An 18,701-nucleotide genomic window follows, 5' to 3' on the forward strand; every position below is an offset into this window, starting at 1 on the left:
AGAAGACATTGGCTTATCTGCTAGAGACAGCAGTGATGCTTTTATCTCTCTATTTTGAGATGCCACTATCACATTTTTTTCAGTCAGTCTTCACTTTACATTTTTTAATAGGTGTGTGAGTATGCTTTTTTTGGAGATACATGTACAGATCACAATAGCCAAGTTATTTCTCAGTCTTTTTTGTCTGCCCTCTGTACAGTGGAAAAGTTCAAATATTCCTTCAGGAAAAAGAAGACAGCACCTGGTGTATATATATATCAAATACCCAGGTTTGCAAATGAAATTGTAGCCAGTAACTTATAGATGACCTTCATATTTCTGACTAAAGTGTTTTCTGTGCGATATAGTAAATAATCCTTTATTAGTTTACATGAAGTTTTGGAAATTTTAATTGTGCAACTTTTTTCTTAAAAAGATTGTTCATTTTCAGGCCTACATAACACTTTAAGTTGGAGCTAGCATTGATAAGACTTCTTGAATACAACACATCTGCAATAAGTGTATGCTGCTGCATCAGGCTGAAGCTAACAGAACAGCATTTAGCAAATGGTCTATCGTTGTGTCCCGCTTCAGTTGTATGCACCTCTCAAATCACGCTTGCTTTTGGTGAATGTGGAAATTGGCATTTATTCTGTCTAACCAAGGTCATGCGTGCTAAGGTCCATATTTTTGTTGTCTTCTAAATTAATTGGAGACGCCAAATCAACAGTTCCACTTCCTCAGAGATGGAGCTGTATTTTCACAGTTCAGTGCCTCAGTTATAAAGACACTTTGGCCTGTAGGATAAGAAATTAAAAAAAGGAAAATAAAAGTAGTTCTTTTAATCTTAAAGTATCTTGAAATCAATAATGCTAAGGGTTTGGCCTGAGAAGGAGGCAGATAATTGCATTTTCCTACCTTCTAATGATTTTAGAGTTAAGATATATTATTATGATTTGGATTTAAAAATAAACTCTCTCCCCTTCAGCCTTTAGGAATACTGTACTTAGGCCTCAGGGGAATGGTCAAACCTGAAGATGCACCAAAATCCTAATGTGCTTGCAGATCTCTTGAACTGCTACCAAGATGCCAAATGCAAGATCAGATAAATACCAGCACACTTAGGCTACGAACTTCAACAATAAAACTTATTATTAAAAATTAGTGAGCCGTTATAAACCAAATTTTCATGGATCTGTCTTGGTAGACTCTAAGGAAAGATAAACCTGTGTCTTTTTTTTGTTTTGAAATACAATAATAGCAGTGTACTGTATTGTACAGTATGGAATTGTCCTGGGTTTGGCCAGGACAGGGTTAATTTTCACCAGACTCCAGGAAGGGGCACAGCCGGGGGGTGGGGGCTGACCCCACCTGGCCAATCAGAGCCCGGTATTCCATACCATGTGCCGTCACGCGGGGTTCCGGTGGGGGGGGCGGCGCGACGGGAACTCACTTGCGGCTTGGGAGCGTGCGGCGCCGGTGCGGTCCGAGAGAGCAGGTCTGTTTTTGTCGTGTTTTCTCCTTATCTGTATCGTTGTTGTTCCTGTTTCCCTCTGTTTGCTGTTCTGTTAAACTGCCCTTATCCCGACCCACCAGTTTCTGCCTGTTTCTTTTCATTCTCCTCCGCACGCCGGCGGGGGGAGGGGCGGCCACGTGGCGCTTTTGTTGCCGGCGGCAGCCGAAACCAAAACATTAATTTGGTGCCCAAGCGTGGGGCAGGGATAATGGCAGGGCTGAGCAGCGGGTGTTAAAACTGCTTTCTTAGATTTTTGTTAAAATTTTGTTATAGGCATTTTGCTGTGTTAGTTAAACAGTCGCCGGTAAAAATGTTTCTATCTTTCATCAGATGGTTGTGGTTTTTGAATCCGTACTTGCTGTACTTGTTCCCTGTGGTGCTATTCATTGTCACGGGGAAAAGGATCAGGATTATGATTTTACTTTACTGTACGATATCGACTTATGACATGATAACATCAATGTGCATGAAATTAGTCTTGTATTTGCATGCGGCACTGCGGTCATTTCCGTACCTCGGATCCTATGTCTTGGAATTTGTTAATAATCAAACCCAGCCTGTGGGGAAAACCGAAGGGGATACCTTCCCCCACTCTTTCGCCCCTCCTCTTTCTCTCAGGCTGTTCCTAACGGCTTTTGAGAATTTCGAGTACCGTGGGATGCTCAGGCCAGCACTCTCCTTTTGTTATGCCTCCTGAATGGGTTTTGGGACTTGTTTAGGGTTAAGCAAGTCGTTAAGAACATCGTGCAGAGACCTGCCCCGGGGCTGGATAGCTGTGAGTGGCTGGGTGTGTGGGACAGCATGGGCAAGTACCTAGGGCGGTGGACACCCCCGATGTTTTTTAAACTCACCCCTGAACACATGCAGGATCCGGACAAACTAGTAAGATATCTGCAAAAAGTGTGCTGCCACCCTGGGAACTCCAGAGAGACACAGATCACTGCAACGTGCTGGGGTCTGGCCCACGCCTACCGAGCTGCCCTGTTCAACACTGTTCAGTGCCCTAAAGGGGAAGGGGGGGGGAAACGAAGCGGCAGGCGCTGCGGCTGGCGCTGCCCCCCCAGCCGGCCCTGCAGCCCCTCCAGCCCAGCAGGCAGTCACAGCCCCCCCGACCGGCACCACAGCTGCTGCAGCCACAGCTGCAGGGTCTGCCTTGGTTTCCCTGGCGGGCACAGCAGCTGCTCCAGCCCCAGCTCCAGCTGCAGGCACAGTGACTGAGCCCAATGACCAACCTGTGCCGGTAGCAGTCGCCCCCGTAAAACTAAAGAAAGACGCAAAGAGAGCAGATCGCTCCGGGAGGGATGACGATGAGCCAGGGTCATCACGGGAGACAGAGACAGAGATCATCACCCGGTCCCTGTCCCTGGGCGAGCTGCGAGACATGCGGAAAGATTTCAGCCGCCACCCAGGAGAGCACATTGCCACCTGGCTGCTGCAGTGCTGGGATAACGGGGCCAGCAGCTTGGAATTAGAGGGCAAGGAAGCCAAGCAGCTGGGATCCCTGGCCAGGGATGGGGGCATTGACAAGGCCATTGGGAAAAAGGAACAAGTCCTCAGCCTCTGGAGGAGACTTCTGTCAGGCGTGAGGGAGAGATACCCCTTCAGTGACGATTTTGTATGCTACCCTGGCAAGTGGACCAATATGGAAAGGGGTATTCAGTACTTGAGGGAATTAGCTGTGAGGGAGCTGGTTTACTGTGACACAGACGATGAGCAGGTACCCACAGACCCAGATGAACTCCAGTGCTCACAATCCATGTGGAGGAAGTTTGTGCGGAGCGCACCCTCCTCACATGCCAACTCACTGGCAGGTGTAAACTGGAAAGGTGAAGAGGCACCAACAGTGGATGAGGTGGCTGTCAGACTCCGGCAATATGAGGAAAGCCTCTCTTCCTCCCTTGTCTCAGCTGTGAATAAATTGTCCCAGCAGTTCCAGCAATTCAAAGAGGATATGTCCTACTCCCCACCTGTGCGGGCCCGCATCTCAGCTATTAGGGGCAAGCGTTTCTCTGCTCAGGAGAGAGAGTACAGAGCCTACACACCACGGGGCACCCTGTGGTTTTACCTGCGTGACCACGGAGAGGACATGAGGAAGTGGGATGGAAAACCCACCTCAAGTCTAGAGGCACGAGTACGTGAGTTGCGAGGTAAAACAATCACAAAAGGGGACTCTGTTAGGAAAAATGCCACTCCGGTTTCCAGCAGTCAGCTCTCCAGACCAGGTAGACAGTTTGACCTTGATTCCGATCCTCTGGAGGGGACCTCCAAGTCATTTTTACAGCAGGTGAGCCGCAAATTCTCTGACGAGGATTAGAGGGGCCCTGCCTCCAGCCAGGTGGAGGAAAGGGACAACCGTGTCTATTGGACGGTGTGGATTCGGTGGCCTGGCACGTCAGATCCACAAGAGTATAAAGCTCTAGTGGACACTGGTGCACAGTGTACTTTAATGCCATCAGAGTTCAAAGGGTCAGAGTCCATTTGCATTTCGGGAGTGACAGGGAGGTCCCAAGAGCTGGGTGTATTGGAGGCTGAAGTGAGCCTCACTGGGCAGGAGTGGCAGAAGCACCCCATTGTAACTGGCCCCAAGGCTCTATACATCCTTGGGATAGACTATCTTAGGAGAGGGTATTTCAAGGACCCAAAGGGGTATCGGTGGGCTTTTGGCATAGCTGCTGTGGAGACGGAAGAAATTAAACAGCTGTCCATTTTGCCTGGTCTCTCGGAGGATCCTTCCGTTGTGGGGTTGCTGAGGGTTGAAGAACAACAGGTGCCAATCACGACCACAGTGGTGCACCGGCGACAGTATCGTACCAACCGAGACTCCCTTCTCCCAATTCATCAGCTGATCCGCCAGCTGGAGAGTCAAGGAGTGATCAGCAAAACTCGCTCACCCTTTAATAGTCCCATATGGCCAGTGAGAAAATCTACTGGAGAGTGGAGACTGACAATAGACTACCGTGGCCTGAATGAAGTCACACCACCGCTGAGTGCTGCCGTGCCAGACATGTTAGAACTTCAATATCAGCTGGAGTCAAAGGCAGCCAAGTGGTATGCTACAATTGACATCGCTAATGCATTCTTCTCCATCCCTTTGGCAGCAGAGTGCAGGCCACAGTTTGCTTTCACCTGGAGGGGCGTCCAGTACACCTGGAATCGACTGCCCCAGGGGTGGAAACACAGTCCCACCATTTGCCATGGACTAATCCAGACTGCACTGGAAAAGGGTGAAGCCCCAGAACATCTGCAGTACATCGATGACATCATTGTATGGGGTGACACCGCGGAGGAAGTTTTTGAGAAAGGGGAGAAAATAGTTCAGATCCTTCTGAAAGCCGGTTTCGCCATTAAGCGAAGTAAAGTCAAGGGAACTGCACAAGAGATCCAGTTTTTGGGGATAAAATGGCAGGATGGGCGCCGTCAAATCCCAATGGATGTCAGCAACAAAATAGCAGCTATGTCCCCACCAACCAGCAAAAAGGAAGCACAGGCCTTCTTAGGTGTTGTGGGTTTTTGGAGGATGCACATCACAAATTACAGCCAGATTGTGAGTCCTCTGTACCATGTGACCCGGAAGAAGAATGATTTTGAATGGGGCCCTGAGCAATGACAGGCATTTGAACAGATTAAACGGGAGATAGTTCATGCCGTAGCCCTTGGTCCAGTCCGATCAGGGCAAGATGTTAAAAACGTGCTCTACACCGCAGCCGGGGAGAACGGCCCAACCTGGAGTCTCTGGCAGAAAGCACCAGGGGAGACTCGAGGTCGACCCCTGGGGTTCTGGAGCCGGGGATACAAAGGATCCGAGGCCCGCTATACTCCCACTGAAAAAGAGATTCTGGCAGCATATGAAGGCATTCGAGGTGCTTCAGAAGTGGTGGGCACTGAAGCACAGCTCCTCCTAGCTCCACGATTGCTGGTCCTGGGATGGATGTTCAAAGAGAGGGTCCCCTCTACGCATCATGCCACCGATGCTACGTGGAGTAAGTGGGTCGCGCTGATCACCCAGCGCGCCCGAATGGGAAACCCCAGTCGCCCAGGAATTCTGGAGGTAATCATGGACTGGCCAGAAGGCAAAGATTTTGGAGCATCGCCAGAGGAGGAGGTGACACGTGCTGAAGAGGCCCCACTGTATAACCAGCTGCCAGAAGATAAGAAACAGTATGCCCTGTTCATGGATGGGTCCTGTCGCATTGTGGGGAAGCAGCGGAGGTGGAAGGCTGCTGTATGGAGCCCTACACGACAAGTCGCGGAAACTGCCGAGGGAGAAGGTGAGTCCAGCCAGTCTGCCGAGGTGAAAGCCATCCAGCTGGCTTTAGACATTGCCAGTCGAGAGAAGTGGCCAGTGCTCTATCTTTACACCGACTCTTGGATGGTGGCCAATGCCTTGTGGGGGTGGCTGCAGCAATGGAAGAAGAACAACTGGCAGCGCAGAGGCAAACCTATCTGGGCTGCCCCATTGTGGCAAGATATTGCTGCCCATCTGGAGCAGTTGGTTGTAAAAGTCCGTCACGTGGATGCCCACGTCCCTAAGAGTCGGGCCACTGAAGAACATCAAAACAACCACCAGGTAGATCAGGCTGCTAAGATTGAAGTGGCTCAGGTGGATCTGGACTGGCAACATAAGGGTGAACTCTTTATAGCTCGGTGGGCCCATGACACCTCGGGCCACCAAGGAAGAGACGCGACATACAGATGGGCTCGTGACCGAGGGGTGGACTTGACCATGGACACTATTGCACAGGTTATCCATGAATGTGAGACATGCGCTGCAATCAAGCAAGCCAAGCGGGTAAAGCCTCAGTGGTATGGAGGTTGATGGCTAAGATATAAATATGGGGAGGCTTGGCAGATTGACTATATCATACTGCCACAGACCCGCCAAGGCAAGCGCTATGTTCTCACAATGGTGGAGGCCACCACCGGATGGCTGGAAACCTACCCTGTGCCCCATGCCACCGCCTGGAATACCATCCTGGGCCTGGAAAAACAAGTCCTGTGGCGACATGGCACTCCCGAGAGAATTGAGTCGGACAACGGGACTCACTTCCGCAACAGCCTCATAGACACCTGGGCCAAAGAACACGGTATCGAGTGGGTGTATCACATCCCCTACCATGCACCAGCCTCTGGAAAGATCGAACGTTACAATGGGCTGCTAAAAACCACTTTGAGGGCAATGGGAGGTGGGACTTTCAAAAATTGGGATACTCATTTAGCAAAGGCCACCTGGTTGGTTAACACCAGAGGGTCCACCAACCGGGCTGGTCCTGCCCAGTCAAAACCTCAGCGCCCCGTAGAAGGGGATAAAGTCCCTGTAGTGCACAGGCGGAACATGTTAGGGAAGACGGTTTGGGTTAGTCCTGCCTCGGGCAAAGGCAAGCCCGTCCGCGGGATTGCCTTTGCTCAAGGACCTGGGTGTACCTGGTGGGTAATGCAGAAGGATGGGGAAGTCCGATGTGTACCTCATGGGGATTTAATTTTGGGCGAGAATAGTCCATAAATAAATTGTATAAAGTTAATTGTTAAATAACCCTGTCACTGTCTGTTATCACTGTTATGATTGTTATATTTTGTACCAGTAGTAGCATAGTAAGAATCGTCCAGATTAAAGAAGGATGGACTTTTTCGATGAAAACCTAGCAGAGCACAGCGATGATGGAACTGGACCTGGTTTTCAACAACTGGCATCCAACAACTTCATCAAGATCAACATCTCCTGCAGACTGTGGGCACGGGCCACACCAGATACATCAGCCGTGAGCTCCGGATGCAGCAAGTGACCGCCCATCACCACACATCACCTCCCCTGCCACGGAAGACCATTACGACAGATGGAGCCTGAAGTCATGGATTAAATGAACTCAACGGACACTTTAGAGTGATGATCCATAGACTAAAGGAATGATATCTGGAGACAGGAGAAGTGGTGGTGATCAACTGGACAATGGGGGACCTGGGCATGATGTAGATGGTATGGAATAAGGGGTGGATAATGTCCTGGGTTTGGCCAGGACAGGGTTAATTTTCACCAGACTCCAGGAAGGGGCACAGCCCGGGGGGTGGGGGCTGACCCCACCTGGCCAATCAGAGCCCGGTATTCCATACCATGTGACATCACGCTGGGTTCCGGTGGTGGGGGCGGCGCGGCGGGAACTCTCTCGCGGCTCGGGACCGCCGGTGCGGTCCGAGAGGGCGGGTCTGTTTTTGTCGTGTTTTCTCCTTATCTGTATCGTTGTTGTTCCTGTTTCCCTCTGTTTGCTGTTCTGTTAAACTGCCCTTATCCCGACCCACCAGTTTCTGCCTGTTTCTTTCCATTCTCCTCCGCACGCCGGCGGGGGGAGGGGCGGCCGCGTGGCGCTTTTGTTGCCGGCGGCAGCCAAAACCAAAACAGGAATATGACCTGGATTGTAGAAATCCTTCACACGCAGTTCAGAGTGACTCGAATGATGACACAACTGGAAACTTTTACATAGACCTTTCTGGTCCTCAGCATGGATTTTTTTGTGGAGACTTAATTTGATTATTTAGAAATGGTGCATGACTGATTTTGTTCAAGTCTTTTTATAAATATCCTGAAATGGAGAGTAAAATCATTGGTACCATTTTTTATGCTTTCCTAATATTTTTTTTTTTTGTCAGGAAAAAAAATCATAATTCAATTGCAAGTACGAATGTGATCCTTTACTCTGATCAGTGATTACACTTTCAAGAATGCTGGGAGAATAAGGAGTTAGTACTTCTGATATATTTCTCATTGCAGGAACAATATACTGAGGACAGCCTACAGTCATGAAGAGAAGTGCAAAATTTGGCACTTTGCTCTCTTGCAGTCTAAAGAAAAGAGCATTTAGAAGTTTGAGTTGATAGTGGAGATAAGTGCAGTATGGGGAACAGGAACAAATCTATTAATCACATAAGCTGCTATCTCAGAAATAAAGTCACTTAAGTAATCATCATCTCAAAAAAAGGATATTATTTCCACTGTTTTGTCCTCTGTGTCCTCTGAAAAACAGAACTGGAGTTTGGCTGATGATGACTTAGTGAGCCTCAATTAATATTTAGCTGTGGTTTTGAAAACATAAGATACACTCTCTAAGAAACTGTTGGTATTGAAAAGTTTAACAAACTGCTGTATTTACCTTAAGTCTGTTGAAAAGGTTGATAGCAGCAGCAGGACTGTTGAACTAGGCTTCGATTTATTTCTTTTCCCCTCCAAGTGCACACTGCTTCATTAAGACAAGATTTCTATTATCAGTCTTGACAATAATCTCCTTATTAACTACTTGAAGTGTCTGAGACCTGTTTCATAAATCGGTGACTGATTATCTAGAGTAAATAAATCATTTCATGTTAACCTATTTTTGTCATCAAGATCTGTTTAAAAGCTTCTTAATGTAGCTATGATTACAAGTCACTACTCAGATTAAATTCACTATTTGAACCTTTGGTTTATTCAAGAGAATATTGGAGTATTTACTATGAAATGACACTTCAAAAAATTAGCAAATTTTCCTTTCTGAGCTACTGTAGTGGTTTACAACATGTGTGTGGAAATCCAGGATCTCAGCTATTCTCTGAAATTTCTTTAGAGTTAGTAACGTCTTTGAAATTAGTCACTTGTTTAAAATTAATGAGAATATCCCTTACACCTTGCCTCTAGGGCTAGTAATTACAGCTGGTAAAACTATGAGCAGGTGTACTAAAATGGCTACAATGTGATACCAGTGTAGAATAAAGAAAAGCAAGGAGATAAACATTTCTGTGAGATACGTGACTGGATTTTTTTGCTTACATTTTAAAATTATTTTTGGCAGCTATCAGAAAAATAAGCTATTTATTTTGGAACTTTCTGCTATAACCTGGAGAGTTTTGGAGATCATTCTTTGTAACTGAACAAGTATTAGAAAGAAAATGCTTACCTTGTTTTATAGGCAAATGTTTAAATTGCAAGAACAACACTGCAATTCTACCTGTCTCCATAATAATACACTATACAAAGTGAAATGTTTTAAAATTGTGTCTTAAAATAAGAAACACAGTTTATGCCCTTAATCTCCCAGTAAGCCACAACTGGCAGGTGCTGAAAAAGATGTTGGTGTGTGCAGAAGCTAGGCTTTCCCCCTCCATGCAAAGTGGTACATACCTTTGTTCCATAAGGTACCTTCTTGCCCTTTGGACAGTAGGTGAGCTGCAGCTTTGATTCTTAATTCTTAGGTGAGCTCTAATTTAATAAGTTATTTTTATCTTGTTTGTGATTTGTTGAGAAGCTGCCTTTGCCAATGTTATTGTTATGAAGTCACTTGCCAAGCTTTTTTTAGATAGTGAAGAAAACAGCTGCCTTGTATAGAGGGAGAAAACAATCTATTGGGTAATATTTCAATCAGTAAAAATGTTTTTTTTTCCCTGAAGTTTATATTTAAAAAATACACCCAAAAAATCAACAAGGGAGACTTACTCTGTTCCTGAGGCAGATAAATGAACTGTGTTTTTGTTATAACTTGGACTGTTAAAAAAGTGTGCTTCCCTTCTGTAACATTTTAGGATCCAGCGCAGTCATCGGGTTTTCATCCTTCAGCATCTGTTGTTGCAGTAGGGACGCTAACCGGCAGGTAAGAAGTGCAGAGCAACACCTTGGGCACCAGCAAACACGACATGACTTTTCCAGCTCACATCCAAGTTCATGTTTTGCAGATGTATGCGTGCAATATGTTCATCCCCTATCGATTTCTGTTGACTTTCGGAGTGAAATTTATTTGTATTGCATTAGTGCCTGGAGGGTCTGGTCTCGGACCCGTATCCTGTGTTTGCTGAGCGTTGCACGAACACAGAATGAAGAGACGGTTTCTGCCCTGGGCGAGCGGCAGATGAAGATCAGTGGGAGGAGGTGGCTTTGGATGGGGTGGGAAGTTGTGGTTAGCAGTGAGACCGTGCGTGGGAGGTGCTGTCACCATGCCAGTGACCTGAATGCTAAACCTTTGTGTCCAGCGTGGCAAAGGAGAGGCTAAAGGAGCAGTTTGAGATAACAAGATAACTGTGCAGATGCATACAGAGAGCTTCTCTGAGGCCTGTAGGGCAACGTAGAGGAGCAACCTTTTTCTATGTGATTTCATTCAAAAATTTAACAAGTGGTTTACTATCTCTAATGCAGTGACGTCCAGAGTCTCTAACAAAATTTTGGGAAATCTTCCACTGCGCTAGACAGAGTGTAAAAATGAATATTGATAGACTTGTTCTGCCTGAAGAGTGTAAATTGTAACCAAGACAGACAAAAGCAGGGTGAAAAGTAGTATCTCCGTCTGGCAGGGCAGACTGAATGCTTGGTCACGTAGTGGGTCAGCGGCAGACCTGGGGTTTAAGCTTGGTTGCCTGTCAGAGGAGGAAGGAGCGTCTTCGCCAGAACTCCATCCTCTCCTTTAATGTCACTTGAGGGCAGACTTTGCTGTTAGTATCGAGAACAGTGGCATTGAACTGAGAACATATAGAATTCTTATAGGTTATAAGCCAAGATGGTTTCGGATTGTGTATCATTCCTAAATAAAGGATTTATTTTAGTTACTAAATTTAGTTCATTTACCAAATAAAGTCAATCAAAAGGAGAAGCTTTGAGAGGAATCTTTACTTTGGCTTTAATAATTTGATGGAAGTATTGAAACAGAAATTTTATCATTGTCCTTTCTACATGTTTCAACAAATTAAATTTGGATTCATTAAAAGTAATTAATTTAATTTAATTTATTACAAATTTAATAAATTAATTAACTTATAAATAAATAAAGCTAATCCTTCTGTCAAAAGGGAATGGTTCTTATTCTTGCTTGTGTTTTTCTTTGCTCTAGTATTTAATGTAGGCATCAGTTTAAACATCAGCATTGCATAGAGGAGGGGCATTAAAGGAGAAGGATCATTATGTGTAATGCTTACTTTATTCTAATGCATGATGTAGTAAAACAGACTAAACTCTGAAGGTGGATATCGGGGTCAATGTCTGATCTTTTTTCTGGTTAAAAAACATGGGAAAGAAACTATCCTTCTGTTAAAGTAAAAATAAACTAAACTGAGTAGCAGTTGCTGTTTTTCTTTTGCTGGTGTAAAACTTATGCTATTTTGACAGAAAAGTTGGTCAAGATTACAGTAGTTTTAAATTCCTTATGGAATGGTTTATTGACCTCTTTCTGTATTTATAACAGGTGGTTTGTGTTTGACACAGAAACAAAAGACTTGGTCACTGTACACACAGATGGAAATGAACAGCTGTCTGTAATGCGTTACTCACCAGGTTTGAGAGCGTTTATTTACTGGTTAAGAGAAAGCATTGGATTTTTTCATTAAATTTGGGGTTGGTTGATTTTAAAATAATTCCTCACTTGCTATACTGAAGTTGAACATAACTGTGCCATGAAACACTGGAAACACCGAAAGGGTGGTGTCTCAACCTCTATTTCTCTTTTCCTTCCCCCCTTCCCTCTCCTATATGTCTGATATGGTTTCACTGGGAAGAAAAAAAAAAGAAAGACTTAACTGTGCAGGTTATTGCAATCAGGTTAGCTGATTCTAACGGACTGTAGCTGCTTCTAGAAGTGTCATGTGTTTTTAACAATAATATGTGCTCTGTAAACTTGCTGTTGTGTAATCTTGAAACGTGCATCAACATGCAGTTGAAAAATAAAAAATAGAATTTTATTTTTTCATTTTTTGGTGTTGAGGCCTTTAAGAGCAGTTCCTCTGGTCTGTGACACACTAACTTTTCAAAATTAGCCTGAGTTCTTTCCTACAGGAATAAATACTCTTCACTTTTGCGTTTATAGATGGAAACTTCTTGGCAATAGGTTCCCATGACAACTCTATTTATATATATGGCGTAAGTGAAAATGGAAGGAAGTACACTAGAATTGGCAAATGTTCAGTAAGTAACCTTTTTTCCTCCTAGTTCAATATTAACAACTGAAGTATGTTTTGTAGCACTGTATGAATGCTGTCACATTGAGACACACTGTTAGTGCAGTTAATACAATATTTTTCTCTTCGTAGGGTCATTCCAGCTTCATTACTCATCTGGATTGGTCTGTTAATTCACAGTATCTTGTGTCTAATTCAGGAGACTATGAAATCTTATACTGTGAGTAAGAATTATGTTTAGTCCTTTTGTGCAAAGTTCAGGCAGTCTAATACAGATTTAAAATTTAAATGAGACCATATAACTGCCAAGATAGACCATATGCTGTAATTCATCTGGTCTATCAAAAATCGATATAATTTGAGAATGAAAAACATTATCATATTTGGGTTTTTTTTTTCTTTTGTAGGGATCCCCTCTGCTTGTAAACAGGTCGTGAGTGTTGAAACAACTAGAGATATAGAATGGGCCACCTACACCTGTACTTTAGGATTCCATGTTTTTGGTAAGTATCTTTCTTCTTACAAGCTCTTACCATTCTTGTTATTAACAAACATTTGGATTGCCAACTTCTTTTTATGAAACATGACTATTCAGGTTTCAGGGAAAAATACAGAACTTCTGTTATGCCATTTTTATTACAATCTGTCCTCTTATTTCAGTCCAGAAAGACTCTGATTTAATATTCTTGCTAGCTTCAAGTATAAATACTGAATTACAATGTAAGTGGGAGACAAGGAAGAAATCACACACTGCCCTTTCTGTCACACTAGAGCGGCTTCTTCTGTCTTCAGACTGAAAGTACCAATTCTAGGAAATTATCATTTATTTAGGCAGCTGCTGGGCCAAATCCCCTTACCAGAAGCAGACTGATTTGCAGTAGTTACTGTGCAAACACAAAACAGGTGACAATCTCCATCATTAAGTACTTACAATGTATTTTGATACAATATGTAGCAATTAAATGAGATGAAACAAATGCACGCAGAAAGAAGAAAAACGTAACAAAATCAGGATGATTTGTTTCCATGAGACTTCTCTTCTGCTGGTTTTGAAGGTGCTGCTTTCCTCAGTGTACTCTGAAGCCTTGTACTCGCTCCACGACATGTGCAGAACTAGACAGATCATTACAAAAGCTGAGTGAAAGAAGCTTCAAATTCTTTAGTTGTCAGGATAAAATGGTAAGCCATGGTAGAAGTTCAGAGAAGAGCCTGGTTTATTACAAGCAGTAAGCCAGGAAGATTTTCACCCGTGTTTCAAGAGTAGATGCAGTGACGTGTTTGAAAGCAGCCAGAAAGGACATGTTTTTAGAGCCTAGAAGATGGGATGGCAGTAACAATATGCTGGGAAGAAACAGTCAAATTTTCTAAAATTTGACTGACAAGCAGTGCTCAAGTATCACTACGACACGCAGATTTAGTAAAAGGAGGAAGTCGTAGAAGACTGGCTACGTGTTAACTTAATATACCTTATTATACCTCACCATAAGGGATGAAGGCCCTTATAGAACTTTTAGCATATTCCTGGGGTTTGAGTATACTTGACACACAGTTACAGAGAGCCACAAAGTCTTGCATTACGATCAAAGGTTCAGATATGCTGAAATGATGATTTCTTTAAGTGAGTATTCCTTACTTTATAATTTGGATTAGTGCTAATAGAATATGGACTGCTTGTGGTCCGTAGAGAGTCATAGGAGAGGGCCGTCACACCTAAGAGGGGTTTTTTTCTCCTTTGCAACAGATCAGCTTTTGGAGCAGATCTGTGGAACAAAATGATCTAGTGGGCCAATGGAGAACATGTGGAAACTTCATACACATTTTTATACTTAGAGTCCTCCATGCTGTACTGGCTTGTTGTAAGCTAATGCCACAAGAATGAGGAATAAGTAAAAGTAGCTGCTGGTTTCAATAATAATTGTCACGATTATTATTTTAGTAATGTCATAGAGATTGTGAGGGTGTTCATCAGATTAATGGAATTTTAACGTAAAAGGATATAACTTACTCGAAAAGGGTATGCAATGCACAAGGAGGGAACATGGTGCTGTATATACTGAGGATTCATAGCTGTACAGTTAGGTTCAGACTACAAAGATAATGCGTAAGAATTATAGATTAGTGAAAGAATATTAATGATGGCAGGGTTATATGGTTGCCTATCCTTCCAGAAAGATCAAGTGAATGGAATTTTTTAATAGGCAGTAGAATCAGTCAAATCACAGGAATTACTGGGGATGTGAGATTTTAACCGTTCCAGTGTCTTTCGGGAAAGGAGTTGCAGTACAGTGGCTAACCAACCAGTTCTCAAAATTCTTCTGATACAGGAAACAGATAAGCACCTAGAGAGGAGTTTCTTCCAGATTTCATTCTGGGGCGTTGGAAGGAGCTTACTGAGAATGTAATGCATCTTGTGTCGGAATGACTGTGGAATCAGGGAGGTGTGCTCCTTACCATAGGAAGGAAAAAGAGCAACAAAATGAAAATGAAAATGACTTCAGGGAGGCAAACTGCAGAAGTGCAAAGCCCTGTTAGGGAAGATGTGAAGTTGAAGAGGCGAGATGTGGTCGTTCCTTACATGGTACGAACTGCACCAACTCTGCCAGCCAAGCGGAGAGATAGGAGTGGCAGCAAGACACAAGTGTGGTTAAACTATTGCTGACCTCTCCTACAAGGAAAAGGAATGCAGAAAGTAGAAGCTGTTGGAGGACCAAGAAGACGCAAAAACAAAGTCTAAACATAAACGCGTACTTGTGACAAGTACAGAAATAACAGAATGACCAACGACAATATTGGTCTGCTATGTGGAGAGGAGAGATGACACTGCTAATGCTGAAGTGTTAAAAAACCCGACACTTTTTTGTCTTGTGTCTTTATTAGATCGCAGTCTGATGGCTAATGCAGTTAGTGCCAGTAATGAAAGGACCTCATTTCAGTAGTAGAAACCTCTGCTTTCAGTAGGGAAGGAGAAGATTGGAAAGTGTGATGAACCTTCTAGTATCTGTAAAAACATCTGTTTAGCATAATCTCAAAACCATTAGTACATATTTCCAGGACCTCACAGAGAACAGGCAAAGTACTGGAAAAATGGAGAAGAATGAATGCAGTATCTGCAGAATCGTATATTTACCTTCAGAGCCCATATGGAGAAGATAACGTGCAAAGTTAGTGGCTAGAATAATAAATTGGAGAAGCTCATAAACTATAAATTGGAAACCAGTCCGGTGATGCTGGAAGTCACTCTGCTATTCAGTACTTGGGGTCTCAGGACAGAGAAGAAGCAGTCACATAATCAAGGGTGTGAGGCTTCTAGTATATTGATTTTACAGTAGCTAATGGCTGACTGAAGCTAGGAATATTTTCTCACTCTAGTAGAACCACATAAAAATCACAAATAGTATGCATAGCACTCGCAGATCAACATAAGCAATGCAGGGGGGAAGATGAACATTGATCTGTTGAACACCTGTCTTCAAGCATGGGAACAGATTAGTCAGCCTGGAAATGTTTAGAGATGAGTCAACGGAAAATCAACAGCATGTAAAGAAGTGTGTCCAATGGAGGATATTTTAGTGATACAAACAAATGTGCAGGACTAAAGACTTTAAAGCACTTGCTGATCTGCATGCTTTTGCAAGAGCCATGTGCTGGTTAATATGCAACCAAGGCACCAGTTCGTATCACATGCCCAGTTCTGGAAAAATTAGTGTTTGTGGTGAAGGGCAGGAATAGAAGAAATCTAAGATGCTGTGCAAAGCCAAACAATATTGCAAGCAAAGCAGAGCTCAGGCTGGTTGGGTTCAAAACTGATTAGAAGACTGTACACTGGATATTAAGTTTGTTTGAATATATTTATTAATAGCATGGATGATAAAACAGCATGCATAATTTGTAGGTGACGTGAAGCTGCAGGATTAGCAAATTGTCTTGAGAAATAGAGGAATGGTATGAAAAAAGGAGGCAATTCAATAGAAACAAATAGGAGGCTGCACACTTGAACAGCAGAACCCGGTTGTACAAATACAGAATGGAGGAGAGCAGGGAAGAGAGCAGATCTGCACAGAAGATCAGATTACTTTTGCATACAAACCGAACATGAATCAACAGCATTATGCTGCTGTAGAAAAGGCAGATGCATTAGCAGGATATGTAATGAAAAGGATGCCGTGCAAAATCTGAAGTAATCGTCCATTTATCGGCATCTTCTTCAGTCACAGCTGGAATAGCTGCTTCTGGTTTTTGTGTGTTGGACCAACAGATAATGTGCTGACTAGCAAGAATAATTATCCATCTAAATATTGTTCTGTGAGAAGAGATGTAATGAATGAGTTTTAGAGAAGAAGAGGAAAAAAAAAAAGCATGGCATCAATCTTCAAATAAGAGAAAGGAAACGGTCTCTTTTTCCGTGTCTGCAGAGGATGGGGAGGAAAAAGTGGACTAATTTTTCATCAAAGGGGATTCAGTTCACATATTCAGAAAGACTAACAGTGAGGCACTGGAATAAATTTTGAATGAGCACAGAGTCTCAAAAAATCCACCTTGATAAAATCCTTTCCCCATTTCAGAATGGCAATCTTGTTTCTTAAACCATTTGCTTTAGGGGTAATCTCCAGCTTGTCATAAACACTCTTGTCTCTTTTCAGCTAGCATGGGATGGTCACACAGCCTCCCTTTTGTCCCGTGTTTCTTCTTTTCACCTTCCTTTTCTTTCTTCCCTGACTTTTTTACTGTCCCTGATCTAGCAAAGAGGTGTTTCCCCACACACGTCTGGAGAGTTAGGAGCAGCCCACAAATCAGTACTTTGCATTTCATTTTATTTACAACAATTTGCAAGTCCATATAAAGACACGGAATCACTACTTCTTAGTGCTTTTGAATTGCTTTGCAATGATACGAAGGCTGTATTTGGGAAGAATTACCCGTGGATCGAAGAGCGGCTGTTTCTGCAGCGCAGGGTTGGCGTTACGAGCGGCCCGAAGAAGGAGAAGCTGGCGTTTGCCTGCCCTGCCTGCCGACGTAGGCATCCTTCCGGGAGAGGGGAGGGTGAGCAGCAACCCATCCTGACCTATAGTAACAACGATGGAAGAGTGGGCAGTTGGGTGGTAGGGCTTCAGGGACACACTGCAGAGGGTGTGTGACATGGGGACAGTCACTGAGAATCATAACGCCAAGACAAGGCAGGGATTTTGCCAAATCATAATGGCAGAACACACCTTTTAACTGGTTATGTCAGTGGTCTCTGAAAGTTTGGTGTCATTTATGTTGAGTAGGTATTAGATAAAATCTGAATTAGAAAAATCGTGAAAAAAAAACCCCGGTACTGCGTACAAAAAAATGAAATTTCAATAACTGGTTGGTTTGTATTACAATCACAATTTATTACAGGCAAGTATTCAGAGGCTTTAAAGATGTGGTGCACAGATTTGATCCTTGCATTGATGAGCCTACAGTTTAATTTTAGAACACCACTTTGTGCAAGAACAGCAAGGAGTAGAGTACATGAGGAAGGAGGAGAATTACTTACAGTAAAATAAAAGCATTTTAAAAATTTATAGTAGGTTCAGTTTCTTTTGGAAGGATCTAGTAATTACTAAATAACATTTAAAACTAATTTCTTGTGTCAGGTTTTAGACTTTAGTAATATGAAGGAAGTATGTTGAATCATACGTAGGTAATTTTTTAAACTACAGTGGTATGAAGAAAGTGCGTTAGCTCTTACATAAGCAGGAGGGAAAATAAAAGCAGTAACAGTTATTTTTCTACATAAGCATATGAAAGGCTCAGACACATGACCATAATTCAGCAGAATTCTTTTATTCAGAGTAAAAAGCACTTTGCTGACTAGAGAAAATAATGGGTTTTTTACGTGCTTGATTTCCTCTTAGAATCTGACCTTTTGCTGGTACTGAAGTATGTATACGGACTCAGCTGCAGTAGTTTTTATAGTTTTATCTTTTTTTTTAAACAAGTAATCCTTTAGTAATAGTGTAAGAAAAACTTAAGCTGTCGTTTTTATTTCCATTATAGAAACCTTTTAATTAGTCCCTCTGTGTTTCAGGTGTATGGCCTGAAGGTTCAGATGGAACAGATATCAATGCTGTCTGTCGATCACATGGGAGAAAACTGCTATCAACAGGGGACGATTTTGGCAAAGTACATCTCTTCTCATATCCGTGTTCACAGTTCAGGGTAAGGTATTTCCAAAAAATTTACTCTTGTAACTTGCACAAATGTATTAAGTGTTGTTTTTGTAAGTACACAAAAAAGAAGGAAGAATGGGAATATGTGTATGCCTAAGGGATTTACTTAAGGT

At 43.2% G+C, this 18,701-nt stretch overlaps 1 protein-coding gene across 2 annotated transcripts in view; it reads left to right on the forward strand.

The window, feature by feature from the left end:
- Window positions 1–18,701, forward strand: part of EML1 (EMAP like 1) — a 92,160-nt gene that overhangs the window by 71,746 nt on the left and 1,713 nt on the right. For both annotated transcript variants that reach the window (XM_075426506.1, XM_075426507.1), the window contains 6 exons: window positions 10,037–10,104; window positions 11,683–11,771; window positions 12,301–12,398; window positions 12,524–12,611; window positions 12,799–12,894; window positions 18,447–18,577. In XM_075426506.1, coding sequence (XP_075282621.1) covers window positions 10,037–10,104; window positions 11,683–11,771; window positions 12,301–12,398; window positions 12,524–12,611; window positions 12,799–12,894; window positions 18,447–18,577 — 570 coding nt within the window. The remainder of the gene's footprint in view (window positions 1–10,036; window positions 10,105–11,682; window positions 11,772–12,300; window positions 12,399–12,523; window positions 12,612–12,798; window positions 12,895–18,446; window positions 18,578–18,701) is intronic.

This window comes from Opisthocomus hoazin, chromosome 7, assembly GCF_030867145.1.
Source record: "Opisthocomus hoazin isolate bOpiHoa1 chromosome 7, bOpiHoa1.hap1, whole genome shotgun sequence".
In the NCBI taxonomy this organism is placed as follows: Eukaryota; Metazoa; Chordata; class Aves; order Opisthocomiformes; family Opisthocomidae; genus Opisthocomus; species Opisthocomus hoazin.